At 35.5% G+C, this 15,903-nt stretch overlaps 1 protein-coding gene across 6 annotated transcripts in view; it reads right to left on the bottom strand.

Annotated features, from left to right (window-relative positions):
- Window positions 1-803: 803 nt before the first annotated feature.
- LOC124370026 (adenosylhomocysteinase-like 1) overlaps window positions 804-15,903 on the bottom strand; it is a 97,426-nt gene continuing 82,326 nt past the window's right edge. For all 6 annotated transcript variants that reach the window (XM_046828312.1, XM_046828313.1, XM_046828314.1 and 3 more), the window contains 5 exons: window positions 10,062-10,227; window positions 8,140-8,307; window positions 5,432-5,510; window positions 2,673-2,793; window positions 804-1,478 (listed from right to left, as the gene is read on the bottom strand). In XM_046828312.1, the coding sequence (XP_046684268.1) occupies window positions 1,472-1,478; window positions 2,673-2,793; window positions 5,432-5,510; window positions 8,140-8,307; window positions 10,062-10,227 (541 nt within the window). In that variant the 3' untranslated portion in view covers window positions 804-1,471. The remainder of the gene's footprint in view (window positions 1,479-2,672; window positions 2,794-5,431; window positions 5,511-8,139; window positions 8,308-10,061; window positions 10,228-15,903) is intronic.

Raw genomic sequence — 15,903 nt, 5'->3', positions numbered from 1 at the left:
TGAAATTATATTCATATATAAAAGTACAAATAATATTATTATATTTAATTGATGAATACTTCCTACTGTAATTAGACTGATGATTTATCTATCACCCATACAAAAAAATTACTGGTGGGAGTTTTTTTATTCTTACTAATTAACAAGTAATGTTTATTTCTGCAAAATAAAGGATACAATTTTAAATAAGTTTCGGAAGTTTACCATTCAGTGTGGAACCTTGCTCGAAAACATGACTCACACATTTTTAGATATTTACTTAAGAAACATAGACGGTTTCTTTTAAACAACTATTTAATATTTCTCGCAATAAACCAGTAGTAAGAAGAACCAGTATGCAGTAAATAAATAGCTGACCAGTTACATAAGACAGGTACGATTTGGTTCGTGGGTTCAAATAACCAATTCGTTTCACATTCAGGAAATCGGATATCTGAACAGCTTCGGTCACAAATAACCGTACAAACCGGATACAATATTTATTAATTCAATAAAATTATCTGTAATTCGGCCACTGGTCTGAACTGAAGGAAGAAATCACATAAACTCATTGTGTGTAGAAGTTTCACATGTTACTTGTAAAGGTGGTGTATAGGTCATAGATCGGTTTAGATCCTAGAAGATTTATGTTTTCCAAGAATTAAACCCCACCCTAACATCTGTACTATTTATGTAGTAAATGCGTGGTACCCAATACCCATGCCAAAACAAGTTTTTCAATTTTTCCTTTCATTGAAATAAAATATTTTAAATCACAATACATTTCAGTCACATATTAAAAACCATAAAATAAGTTTCAGTCATTTAAGAGTAACATTTTGTTTTATTTTTATCTTATTTAAATAGATAATGTCACCATTGTACAGAATCAAACATAAGAAATCAATAAATATAAAATCATATCTTACTTAATTTATAAGAGATCAATATCAAGTACACACTAACATTCAGATAAAGTTCTGACAGTAACTTCATTGTTCTAATACCGGAAGTATTATGGATAAACAATCAGTGACTAAAATATTTTCAGGGAGTCCCTGACTCACAACACACTGACTGTACACAATTGTGCATGTATATATCTCTATACATCATACCAGAAACAAATAAATGTTTATTTATACGTTACGTTACATTGTACTGAACGTTTTGTAAATGAAGATACGCTACTTTCCAATCTTGTTTTATTTTAAATTTTTGTGTGGTATTAATTTTAGCATATTTATTATGAGTGGGTGTGGCATTCCTCCAGAACAACATCGGATACACAGCGAGCTGAAGGAAGACATCAATTTTGTAACAAATAACATTGCTTTGGGAGGGCAGCTCACAACATACACTATACAGCTTAGTTTACACACTGACAACACACCAATCTCAGCTCTGTACCCAGTCTCCATAACCTTAACCTGTCTTAACCTGTCTAAAAATAATTCCTTCTGGTTTAAATCCTTCTTGCTCTGTCTTTATTTTAATATCTGAAACAGACGAAAGAATTATATTTATTTGAAACTATAGAGAATACACTATTAAATTTGGAGTCAGTCTAACAAGAAAACAAGAAAAAATTATTTTCAAAATCAAATCTTATTTAACCCTTTGAGTGCCAACGGCCCACGGGTTTTTCCGAAAAGTGACGAGGGCCGACTACATCGTCTTTTCAAATATTTATTACTCTGTTACTAAATGTTGACATATGCCATTGTACTTAGTTTCGTTTTAAACGGAATAAGTAAAACAAACACAGATTGTCTATCTTGACTTGATTTATTACAGCTGATAACAGCTATTTGCCAAATATGAAAGACAACTTTTATGCAAGTGCTGATTTTCAATATTTTGCACTAATTTGTAAGAAAAGTCATACTAAGTATTACAGATACTTACTTTTTTCAAATTTTGTAAATTATACTTGTTCCTACTTAAATAGTGAACAATGAAAAGTTGCATAGAAATGTATTAAGATACAATTTTTTCTTTATCAACATGTAAAAAATTTTAAAAAATAAAATTTTGCTGTATAAAATTTAATTTAAAGATTTTAACAGATTTTATCATTCGAATAGAAATTATAAGTCATGTCCTACTTTTCCCGTAACACAATAAAACAAAAATTATCCCATTATGGTTATTGTTTGAAAAAGTTGGGAATTATTTTTTGGAATATTACATAAATACTGAGCATTAAATTTTGTTTAACTCAGCTATACAGATACTTACTTTTTTGAAAGTTGGTACGTTTGTTCCTATGTACATAAGGAACAATAAAAAGGATGCATACATATCAATTAAGGTCATAAAATTTACAATTTTTATATTCCAAAGTTTTAATAAACTAAAAAATATAATTTTTGTTTGTATTACTCTTTATTTAAAACTTTGAACACGTTTTTTATAAATAAAATAAATATTGCAAGCTATTGCCTACTTTCCCCCTTACATAATAAAAGAAATATCATCTCATTTTTAATTTTTTAAAGTTATGAATTATTTAGCTGAATACTACAAAAACAGCAAAATAGAGTTTGTCATTAAGAGAGGTGGCCTATCATAAATGCTTGACACTGAAAGCACCAACCCCTCAAAAGTGCTTGGCACACAAAGGGTTAAAATAAATATTTGGAAATGATATGTGACATTTTATTACACTGGAGAAATGGTGTACAAGTTACCTGTAGTAGTTAGGCTTGAAGGGGCCGGCTTTGTTGAGCCCCATGTATTTGGCCTGGTCATCCGTCAGTTCTGTGAGGTGAGCGTCAAAAGTTGGCAGATGAAGGCTGGCTACGTACTCGTCTGCACACAAACACAATATGTTGGCAAACACTAACACTGCCATTGCTAACTGCTACAGAAATTGTACTTGTTACGATTAAAGAGTCACGTAAGAAGTCATTAACAAACAAAAATACCTTTTGAAACATTTGACGATAGAAAATGTCCGAAATCCTGTTATCCTTTCAAATCTTCCATCGTCAATAACAAACGTTAATAAAAAAACTAATGAACTATTAGAATAAAAAATAGAAAATGTTGAATGTTAATTTAAACATCTTGATATATTTAGTTTTTCAGCAGATACATGGCCGCTGTCATGAATACCTTAAGTTTTCCAGTTCACACCGAGACAAAATATTGTTAACACAATTTAACCTTGTTCTAAATCAAATTAAACTCATTGTCTTGATATAAAAATTATTATTGTGTTAGCATTATTTGATATGGTGTAAACTGGACTAATTAAAAGGTAGTCAAGATGACTTATTTACACTGATTTTCTGCTTTTAAAACTGTCCTTTTGATAAAAAAGCACAATTTATTTTAATGCAGTTAAAAATGTAGCTGGTCTGTAATTCTCTTAATCTGCATTATTGCCACTTTAGTATCAGACTTTGCCGTTCAGACTGTTAAGCTGCTGTTACATTATGACTCTGAGCGGTGTTGCCTGAACTGTCATTTGATATATGACTATCTTATTACACTAGGACTGTCATTGGCGCAGCTGGAAAATCAACGGTGCAACACAAATGTCAACACAGCTTCAAGTTGTGCCTTTGTGTACTGTTGTAGCAGCACCACAAATCATACTTTTTTTCATCCCTGTAAGAACACTACTAAATGTACTGAATATTACTACAAACTAAATGCCTTCCCTAAAGTGGTTTGCATTTTGAACCATGATATTTGTGACATTTTAAAATATAAGGCTTATTCAAAAAGTAAGTACCATTTCATTGTACCACCATCGCAGCGCTGTGGTTGGCGTTCCGCGTATGTGTGTATTCCTTCTTCACTCGCTCTCAACTAATGCCATCTTGATTGCTATACCTTGTATTTTCTGATTGTTGTGAATATTTATAGAGTTTCAGACAATTACTAATCCCACCAACTGTGAAATTCGTTCTGTAATTGACTTTTTGAACACGAAGAATGTGAAACTGACTGAAATTTATCGTCAGATTAAAGATATTTACGGTGAAGCCGCGATAAGTGATGGAATGTTGGGATAGTGGGTTAGAATGTTCAATGGAGGTGGAACAAATGTCCACCCCAATATCGGCCCCATACTGCTCGTGACACCCAACACGTGGCTCGAGTCGACAGTTTTGTTGGGAGTAGTTTTATCTGTTTGTGTACATTACAGATTTGGCCCTGTCCAAAGTGAACTCGGCAGCAAGTGCTTTGGACCTGACGATGAGTTGAAAAATGCTGTGGAATTGTGGTTTTCGTCACTGGACAGGAAGTTTCTACAGAAAGAATTACCCACCATGACAGGTGTTTGAACATTGGTGGAAACTATGAAGAAAAATAGTTTAAAGTATGCCTTTCATCTAAAAATAAAATTTACTTAAAAACTTTGTTTTACTACATTTTTATTGAAAACAGTACTTACTTTCCGAATACGCCTCGTAATTGTAAAATTGATGTAAAAATCACATAGCTCATCAAATTATGTGTAGTATAAATCCTTATTAGTTTTTTCTATAAGGCTTGGATGAATATGCATATTTCTCACCACCACAGCAGAGCTAAGAGTAGCATCTGTTTTGTTACAGAGGGCATGAAATAAGATTTCTTGTAAAAAGATTGTAACAGTTAAAAGTTAATGTGGAAAGCACTTCAAAGTGGAATGCACGCAACAAGATAATGTCAATCTAACTTTATTACGAATGTTTCTGTACTATCAACACCTTAAAATTCAAAACTGTTTTTTGCCATATATAGTATTCAGTCTCATCAACTAAGGCCTATCTATCTCTTCTCACTGTAGACACACATTATGAGTTGTATAAAAAAGTAATATAAAGCGGTTGTGACACTTACTATCATAGTCCTAGCATTTTAATTTAGCGATACAGCTCACCTTTACCGGCTGTTTCGCTCAGCAGTCTACTGTAATAGCGGCCTCAGATAAGCTTACTGTCTATACCAAACATGTTATTCTGTTGAGTGTTCATTAAAAGAGGAAGAGACTTCTAACTATAAGTGGAATCCCCAGGAGGGTTCCAGTTATAAGTGTATAATTTCCAGTTGAACCTACACTGGGTACAGCAAAAACCAACATGTCACTTAAATCTGGGCAACTTTAAGGATGTCCATGAGCAGCACATCACTAGCTATTAGGGTGCAAGGTCAGATCGCTAAGTCTAGTCTACTGCGGAAGATGACTGTTGGAGTCGGTGGGGCTCCCTAACTGTTAAGGGCTGATGCTAATCCAGACATAAGAGCGTGCCTCTCTTTCTTCCAAGGAGCCATGACTGAGATTAATGCCTGCCCAAAATTCTTCTTCATGGATCTTGACAAAATATACTGTCACTCGAGAAGCAGTGCAAAGGTTCTTTTAACTAAATCCAATTTCTCAGCTTCTTGTCCTTAGAGAAAAAAGACTATAAGTGGAAACTACCAAATAAATTGAAATGTTGTCAGAACTTACCCATTTTCTTAGGTAGAAGATAAACATCTGACTTGTACCGACCGTGGGGTGCATTGAATAGTTCTATCAGAGCCAGAGCCTGTAAATAAAATCAAAGAATTGAAAAACCAAACACTTTCAATGTTTAATCATAACAAGAATTCTTTTCAATATCAAGAGGGATTTTTAATATTGTCATTGTGGTAGTGAGGTAAAAAGAAATGTTGCACAGAAATTTACAAAGCACCTGGAGTCTGGATAATTGGTGTTCGGATAATCGGAGTTCGGATAATTGGAGTTCTACTGTAATTAGATAACAAATTCCAAACAAAAACTAATTTTGATGGTGACCGAAGTGAATATTGATATACTGAATATAAAAATGTTATTTATGTTGTACTTTTTGAGTGCTCTCTCTCAATTATTGAAAGGAAAAAGCATAAATGTTAGCTCTAGCATATGAAGACACGTCTAGTTACATCAATCGTAACGTAACGCTGACATCTTGGAAAAGAAACTAAGTATGATATTTCTTTCAAAGCCAATTACAAATTATGGCAACTATTGACTGCTATCCAACACAAACTAGACTATACAGGGTGTCTAGCACAGTGGCTTAAAGAGATTCCTTGTCTTTTCTATACAAGAAAGGCGATACATGTACATAAATACAAACAAAATATGGTTTACTTAACTAGAATAATTAGGTTATCTATCTATGGTTATTCATACACAAAGTACAACAAAATCACATTTCCACGATTGATAAGTTACATAATGCTCATCAGCTGTCATCCTGAGGAATATGCAGCAAATTCGTGGCAATCTCAGAACGTAAATCCTATTTAAGCAAAATCCTATTCTAAAAAGTCAGCCTACTCATTAATAAGATTATTTGTTTACGATTTTTCAAACACAAAATACAACAAAATCACATTTCCACGATTGATAAGTTACATAATGCTCATCAGCTGTCATCCTGAGGAATATGCAGCAAATTCGTGGCAATCTCAGAACGTAAATCCTATTTAAGCAAAATCCTATTCTAAAAAGTCAGCCTACTCATTAATAAGATTATTTGTTTACGATTTTTCAAACACAAAATACAACAAAATCACATTTCCACGATTGATAAGTTACATAATGCTCATCAGCTGTCATCCTGAGGAATATGCAGCAAATTCGTGGCAATCTCAGAACGTAAATCCTATTTAAGCAAAATCCTATTCTAAAAAGTCAGCCTACTCATTAATAAGATTATTTGTTTACGATTTTTCAAACACAAAATACAACAAAATCACATTTCCACGATTGATAAGTTACATAATGCTCATCAGCTGTCATCCTGAGGAATATGCAGCAAATTCGTGGCAATCTCAGAACGTAAATCCTATTTAAGCAAAATCCTATTCTAAAAAGTCAGCCTACTCATTAATAAGATTATTTGTTTACGATTTTTCAAACACAAAATACAACAAAATCACATTTCCACGATTGATAAGTTACATAATGCTCATCAGCTGTCATCCTGAGGAATATGCAGCAAATTCGTGGCAATCTCAGAACGTAAATCCTATTTAAGCAAAATCCTATTCTAAAAAGTCAGCCTACTCATTAATAAGATTATTTGTTTACGATTTTTCAAACACAAAATACAACAAAATCACATTTCCACGATTGATAAGTTACATAATGCTCATCAGCTGTCATCCTGAGGAATATGCAGCAAATTCGTGGCAATCTCAGAACGTAAATCCTATTTAAGCAAAATCCTATTCTAAAAAGTCAGCCTACTCATTAATAAGATTATTTGTTTACGATTTTTCAAACACAAAATACAACAAAATCACATTTCCACGATTGATAAGTTACATAATGCTCATCAGCTGTCATCCTGAGGAATATGCAGCAAATTCGTGGCAATCTCAGAACGTAAATCCTATTTAAGCAAAATCCTATTCTAAAAAGTCAGCCTACTCATTAATAAGATTATTTGTTTACGATTTTTCAAACACAAAATACAACAAAAACGTTTTTTTAATGGGTAATTTGTATACTGTCGGTCAATGGATTATTATTAAAGTGGCAAGTCTACCTAGATTTGTCAAATTCCATTGACCGATTTTAGGACCTGAATTATTCTGGAAACTTTATAGATTCGAGTTTGGTTTCAGCACCTCACTAGTTATTATCACAATGCCATAAAACAGAAATCTTTGTTCAAGATCAAGAATAATCAATAAATTTTTCCGGTCTATCGTGAAATCCCCTGACTTTCTCCATATTGTTAAAATGTCCCGACTATTCCCAGTTTTCTTGGAAGATAGACATCCTGCTATAGATATGGACAGACTAAACTGATCAGCTGTTGGGTTGGCACGACGTCACAACACTTTCACTGGTGACGAATGGCATTGAACTGTCAATTTACATGACAACCCAAAAACTCCCCCCCCCCAGTGACCATCTCTTTCACGAAGACATCGCTGGCCAATATCCATAAACTTGATCACAAAAATCGATGTTAGACGTGCTTTGTTTATTTGAAACTTTTTACACATTTTGCTAAAAATTCCTGTACATATCACTCATTTTTCCTGAACATAGTAAATTTCAGTACAATTCCTGCACTCCTCGCACGCTGGACACCTGAGTAATCATCCTCACTCCGAACAACTTATAGCATAAAGAATATTTATGTCATAGAACGTAAAGGATAACTGAAGGACCTGTGTTGCTGCTGTGATGGACACTACGAAGGAAGGTAAGCTGGAACAACTCAAGTTGACTAGCCGACCTTCTGCTAGTAGAATGATCCGCTTGCCATCCGGCCAGATGACATGATCAACCTGAGAACGGACCTTTTCCCATGTAAGATCCGGTGTTCTGAGGCTATTCTGTAATCAAAAAAATACTTTGTGTAAGTATGTAATGGACATTTATGACATACATTTTTTGTAGAACTCCTCCCACTGGCTAGTGATGGTAGGAGAACTTCCAAAGATTCAATTGTCCATGAAAGCTTTGACAACAAAGCATGCGACACTTGGAAAACTGAGGTGTTAAAACTCCCTCTTTTAGGACTCTTACTTTAACTCTTACAGCCTACAAAGTATGTTGCCCAAGAAGACAATGTGGGCTATATGTAGTCCACTTTTGTTTTGATATCTAAGAGTCATAGAATCATGATCATCTATGGTAATATACGTTCCATGACTTTCCTACAAATATTTTATGAAGTCATGGTGCTAATATAAGTCATCACATAACCGATGCCACATCACCTCACTCCTCCTATGTTGTAAGACAGACAATTGTGCTGTGTACTTGTGTTTTTTATCCTTATTTTCGAACCAATCAACCTCAAATTTTATACTCTTATAGGAAATAAAGTAATAAACCGAAAAATGTTTTTACAACAGTAAACAATAGTAAACTAATGGTAAACAAACAAAAAAACAAGTGAAACAGAGTAAAATACTTTTCAATAATTTTGTACCCAATCAAAGTATTATTAAGTAAAATTATGTTGTAGATAATTTTACTGTGAATAGTAGGATAACAAAAGTATATGTATATCTTTTTAATACTGTACTTATAATCTATTTGCATTTTCCCTATATCCACCTTAATCTACTTCAGTACACCCTAAAGAAAAAGTAGTTACTTCAAAATTGTGTACCAGAAAAAATTACAAAAATGTTGGTCGTCCTAAAAGGGTTAAAATAACATACATTGAATAATGTTTTTAGATAATAACCAAAAGTACAAAATCTGCTTGTTTATAGATCTATTCTAATATTGAAGTACATATGCTTTAAAGTTTACAAACATGTATATTTTATTATGGTGATGTTACTATCTGAATAAGAAATAAAAAGAAACAATAAATCGGAACCAATAATATTATTTATTATTCCATAACAATTAAATAAATGCCATAAGAAATAAATATAATAGATGCTGTGGGATTTCAGAATGCCTGGTCTTATCCACAAAAATGGTAGTGATCCACATTCATATGGCTGACTATACGGTAGTTAAACACAGACAAGCCAACATTACTCTCTTCAACCATTTTTTTTTTCTTTCCTGAGGGAAAAGGACAGTTTGTCCCCGCGCTTAGTCCTAAAAGGACCTTTGTGCCTCCCTTACTTTTATTTTGTGTCCTCAAAGTCTGAGGCTTTTGCAAAAACCAATCAGATTTGAGGGCTCCTGTTCTCTGATATCCTTGGGGCTGAGGAGATATGCTCCCAGGTATCTTTTCCGAGTTTCTACGATGGCAGGACAATCTAACCCAATGTGCTCTGCTTATTCCTCCTCTTCTCCACAGAGTCTACATTCTTTAGTCTGGCTAAGGCCTAACTTCATAAGATGTTTCCTTAGGGGGCCATGTCCTGTCAACATTCCTAATATTTAGTCTTATATCCTCCTTACTCTGATCCAAGAGAGCTGCCCGTCCTTTATTGTAAGGAGAGATAAACATTTTGGATAGTCTTAATCCTGAGGCTCTACTCCAATTATCGTATCTTATCCTCTTTTCCCAATCTTTGACCAGAGCTTTAATGTTGGAGAAGGCTATCCTTCAACCATAGTTTCAAATAAAAAAAGAAAGAGTACATCAACACAGTTATAAAGAATACAGACTTACTACATCGATCTCGGTGTTGGAATGTCCCATGTTGCAGACTACGCAACCATTCTTCATCTTGTCCATGTGCTCACGAGTGACAACGTTCTTGTTGCCCGTAGCAGTCACTACAATGTCCACGTTTCGAATCACTTCATTCAGTTTCACGACCCGAAATCCATCCATGCTGCAACACAATCCAAGTCAGCTACATAGTAGAGAACTAATTTGTACACCAGATCAAGTTTAGTGCAATAAAGTTGGTCTAAAATTTCAGTAAAATCCTTGCAGTTCAACTAGTAGTTCGCAAATATGGTAGTTAGGCAACTACTACTGTATTTGTTCAGCCAGTTATGAAGATCTATGACAATCTAAAACAAAACTGTTAGTAGACAACATATGAATTTAGTAACTAATGCTATACATTACATTTTCTCTATTTATTTAGAAGTTTCAATTTCAGTTTATAAAAAAAATTACAACTGTAAATATTACAACAGTTAAAAATTATAAATGATAATACCAATGTGCCTGCTAGAAGGTACATGTGATAAGATGTTCTGACAGATTGTTTAATTGGATTAAAATACATCCTATGTATTCTATTGACCGAATTTCTTGAATGTGAAATTGTTTTTTAATGTAATAGGCGTATTTCTAATTTTAATATTTGGTTTTGGTTATTTGTTATCTGTTCTTTGCTACCAAACTTGTTTTGATCTAAAGCCTCTATTCTTGCTAATATTCCTGTTAATTTAAATTGTTACTTTGTAATGATTTTCAAAATTTTATATTGGTTATTGTTATTTGAGATTTTGTTGTTATTTTATATTGTAGTTTAACATGTTAGAATATTACTTGAACAATGAGGATCTGCCAGGGGCCTATACACTGTCATTTTTGTTGTCTGCTTCCTTTTTTTTTTTGATTTTATGAACTGTGTACCACATCTGTTTGTAGGATTATTATTTTTATAATTGTTGACGAGACCTATTGTAATTTTGGTAATTTCTTAATGGTCAATAAATATATTATCTTATCTTGATTCTCAGTATTTTGAAGTCCACAAACTGCATTTAAACTGTTTCCGGTTCTCACTGCATCAAAACACTGTTAACATAATCAATTCCTTGAAATATTTTGGGCCTTGCGACGGAGTGCCACCTTCAGATAACATATGTTAAACCAAAAACACTGAACCGTTAAGAAATACTCAAGAAAGAAAATAATTCCAACTGAGAAAATAGTGTCAAATTATCAAAAAGCTGGCTACCACTGATAAAGAAGCAGTATAGATCACTACTTTTTCATAATAGTTATTGATTATTAACAGGCAATCATGGTACGTCTTCTTCAAGTAGCCTGTATAAGCTGATTTTATTATTGGCAGTTGTGGTTTTATATCTGTTGACTGAAATTGGCTCTCCAAAGCAAGTTAAAAATATTTCAAGATTTTAATAACGTTAACAATGTATCAACACAGTGTGAACTTGAAATTTAGATGTTTATCATACCACCGGTCGTGTGTGCATTAGAGCTAAGATAACAAAAATATCCTTTAGATTATGAGTTATAGAGTCTGGGCGAAGTGGCTAATATCCAAACTCTACTGATAACAGTGATACTGATTCCTAGAATCAGTGCCAATCACTACACTCTCAACTATAATGTGAATATGAAGATTCACTGTTTTATTACACAATTTAAATGTTACATTAGAAAAGTTATTATGCTTAAAATAGAAACTCACTCATTTAACCATTCACACCAACTGACCACACGCAACATACAGGCAGCACCAACCACCACTCCTACATGACCCGCAACAAGTCCTTGACCATCGCCCCGAAGCGGGCAATAAATAATACCCCATCTTGACCTCCCCCCTAAATATTTTTGATACTGTCAGGGAGCAAACTCCAGAGACGGCAAGCTTGAACAGTGAACGACCTATTAAAAACTGATGAACGATGGACAGGAATAGCGAGTAAAGAAGCACCCTGAGGTGACGTGGGGGCGTCCACTGATGTCGAATATGAAGTTAAATTGTCAGACAGGTACAGATGGGCCTAGGGATCTGAGCGTGTGTCCAAGGCTCTACTAGCCTCCATGAAACATTAACCTCACTTATGCGGTCATTCTGTAATTGATTTAAAAAATTGAACTATCACAACAACTTTTTATTTGATACAACCATGAGTAAACTGAATAAATCAGTAAATATTCCAGTTCTTGCCTCTTAGGTCATGATAATACCGAAGAATAAGGGAAAGCTGCATGTTCTTGGAAAAGACGCTCCTCTCCCCCACCCAACCATCAGGTGGACGACCAGTCTGCGCACGTAGATCCCTTGACCCATCTGCAGCTAGCGGACTTTGACTTTTATTTATTTATTTATTTATTTCATTTACGGCAATACACCATTTTACAAAATATCAATAATTAGCTCAGAAGAGGACTAGTAACTTAGAAGCAGCGTGCAACAATAATATATACAATAATAAATTAATAACAGTACATAACAATATAAGTAACTAGGACAATAACAATGGACTTAAACTATATAATACATTGTAACAATAACATAAATAATAAAATATAGATAACAGTAACGATAGCAAATTTATAACATCGCAGCACTATGTGGACCCTTATTAAGTTGCTATCACAGCCAATATTCGTGCATAAAGCACGATGTGGCCCTTTAAAGGCACCACCCAGGCACTCATCACTTAGAACACACTGTCGATTTTCAGGCTCCAGTTGGTGAAGTTATAGCTGCCAGTACGTTTCTCCTGAAGTGACGAAAAGACGGATCAAAGAAGTCCACGTCAGAACACATACTGTTGCCCGTTCTCATCAGCCTCGGGATCGTACCGTGGTAAAGGTAGTTGGTATGATGGTGACGTCTGGTGAACAGTTGGGAGCTCCGTGCTTGACTACGAGGTATATGAAGGTCTATTGCCTGAAGAATGGCTGGACATTCGATCATCCCATTCAAGATCTTAAAAAGGAAAACCATGTCCATTAAGGTTCTGCGAACTGACAGCGGTGGAAGGTGAAGAAAATTAGACATTGTCTCCAAATCGACATCGAGATACTGATAACCAAGCTTCACACCAACAGTTCTGAACACACGCTTTTGAACAGATTCAAGCATTGAGATGTGTCCAACCTGGTAGGGGGACCAGACCACAGAAGAAAATTCGAGGACCGGATGGACCAGAACAGCATACAGGGTCCCGACTACAGTAGCAGAGAAACCACGACGACAGGTGCGGCATATAAGCCCTAGGATTGAGACTGCTTTACTGACGATGCTGCGAATGTGCTCACCAAAGTCCAGCGTTGATGTAAGGAGAACTCCAAGGTCACGGGTTCTCGTAACTCTCTGAAGGGTGACACCATAGAGCGTATAATTGAACTGCAGGATTTCATGAGCTCTGGTGTACGACATAGTGTTGCATTTATCAGTGTTTAAGTCCATACCACTTGCTTGACACCAGTCTTGAATTCGTTGTAGATCCCTTTGAAGTTCCTGCTGATGTTGGATACTTGATATCTCAGCAAAGATCTTAACGTCATCAGCAAACAGGAGATATTGGCTCGATAAAGTAGTACCAATGTCATTGATAAACATGGAGAACAAAAAGGGTCCCAGATGTGATCCCTGGGGAACACCAGACAAAACATTAACTTGTCTGGAGAGCGCTCCTGCATACTTGACCTGAAGAGTACGCCCGTCAAGGTAGCTTCGAAACCATGCGTGTAAGGTTCCAGTTACACCAAAAGCCTCAAGTTTTTTCAGCAAATGGGAATGTCCAACTCTGTCGAAGGCCTTGCTGAAGTCCAGATAAACACAATCCACCTGTTTTCCTCTCGACAATGCAGGAAGAACAACACTAGTAAACTTCACTAAGTTGGTCGCAGTAGATCTTCCTCGCTGAAATCCGTGTTGTTCAGGGATAATCAGATTCTTAAATGTAAAAGTCATTCTGTCCAAGACCAATTTCTCAAATATTTTAGCCATAGCTGGTTGAATGACGATTGGTCTATAATTTTTCACATTAGAACGGGATCCTGATTTGTAGAGAGGTACAAGAAATCCCGATTTTAGGTTAGTAGGAAACACTCCCTGGCTTAGTAAATTGTTGAAGTGTATCGATAGATGGGGAGCCAGAACCTCTGCACACATCCTGAGAACACGCGGGGGAATCATATCTGGACCTGGGCTCTTAGAACTATCCAGACTCCTCAAAATCCCTTCCACTTCAGTGGCTGTAACATGGACAGTCGAAAGATTAAAGTTGTTGGTAAAGGAGTATTCAGGAACTGCAGCACTGGGCACTCTGTAGATGGAAGAAAATAAATCAGCAAATAGTTCACAGATCTTGTGCGGTTCCCTAGCCACTTGATTGCCAAGATTAAGATAATTCTGAGTAGAATTATTACTTCTAAGATTCCGCACATAGCCCCAAAAAGTCCTTGGATTATTTGATAGGCCCGCCTCAACATTGGATATATAAGAAGAATAACATTCTCTTGATAATTTCTTACACTCATTGCGAGCTTCTCTAAATATTTTATAATCTTCTAAATTCATCGTTGACTTGAAACGGGAATGAAGTATTTTTTTCTTAATAACACATTCACGAAGCTGCTTTGAGAACCAGCTGGGAAAGGGGCTGTGACCAATTCTCTTGTTAGGGCAGTTTTGTAATATGACGTCCCTCAAATCTCCACAAAACTTGACAAACAGGACTTCCGCATCGATGAGAGAATTTTCAGCGGGGTACATCTGTTGAGAGATCCAATCGTTTACCCTAGCGACATTGCATCTATTAAAGTTCGGTACATAGGCCGTATGGCGGTTTTGGGGGGTATGGTCACCCGCAAGCATAAATTCGAGGGCTGGGTGAGCACTCTCTTCAACTATCAACGGGTCAATAGATGGAAACACTTGCAGTTCCGGATCAGAAGGGAATACAAGATCGAGAAATACTCCTCTGCTGTTTGAAACGTTGTTGACTTGTGATAGCTGAAGAAAGTTTGACATATCGATCAATAATTGGGCTCCTATAGGCGGAGCAAGGGCCGAGGTATCTATCCAGTTCACTGATGGTTGATTGAAATCTCCTGCTATCACGATTGAAGTGCCAGGATCAGACACCATATACACTTCCTCGACTGCATCACAAAAATGGGAATACTTGTCAGACGGTGAGCTGGGGGGTAAATATGCAGCGCCAAATATTATTTCACGATTGCAGGTTCGGGTAGACACAAACACATGCTCTACATCCATTATAGAAGAACAAATCTCAAATGAGGTGAAATCAGAATGTACAGCTATCATGACTCCCCCACCCGACTCTTTAGCACTGGTAAGAGGTGACCTATCTTTCCTGAACACAGCATAATTATAGAGACCCAACTCTGAGTTAGAGATATCTGATGATAAATTTGTTTCAGTGAGAATGATTATTTTGTACAAACTAAGATTGACAGACATTATCAGGTTCTTCAGTTTTGATCTCAGACCATTTACGTTTTGATAATAAACAGTAGCTGGTGTATTGCCATTTAATCGTTTTTTGACTGAGTTTTTGTTATTTCAGGAACTCCATTTCGGTATTTTATGGTAAGATTCTTCTCACCCTTCCCTGCTCGAGCATCCAACTCCGCTCTAAGACTTTTCAAACGTTGTCTTTCACGGGGTGTTCTATCCCTTGAGATACTTATGTCTGTGAAAGCTACATCTGCCTCAGCAACCAAGTCCTTTGAGAACAATTCATTAAATCTACGTGCCTCAGCTTCTTCATGAAATATCAACTTAATGGGCCGTTGTTTATCTTTGTTTGGC

The sequence above is a fragment of the Homalodisca vitripennis genome, chromosome X (assembly GCF_021130785.1).
Source record: "Homalodisca vitripennis isolate AUS2020 chromosome X, UT_GWSS_2.1, whole genome shotgun sequence".
NCBI classification, from domain to species: domain Eukaryota; kingdom Metazoa; phylum Arthropoda; class Insecta; order Hemiptera; family Cicadellidae; genus Homalodisca; species Homalodisca vitripennis.
Note: the sequence above shows the minus strand (reverse complement) of the source record. Positions and strands in the feature narration are given on the sequence as shown.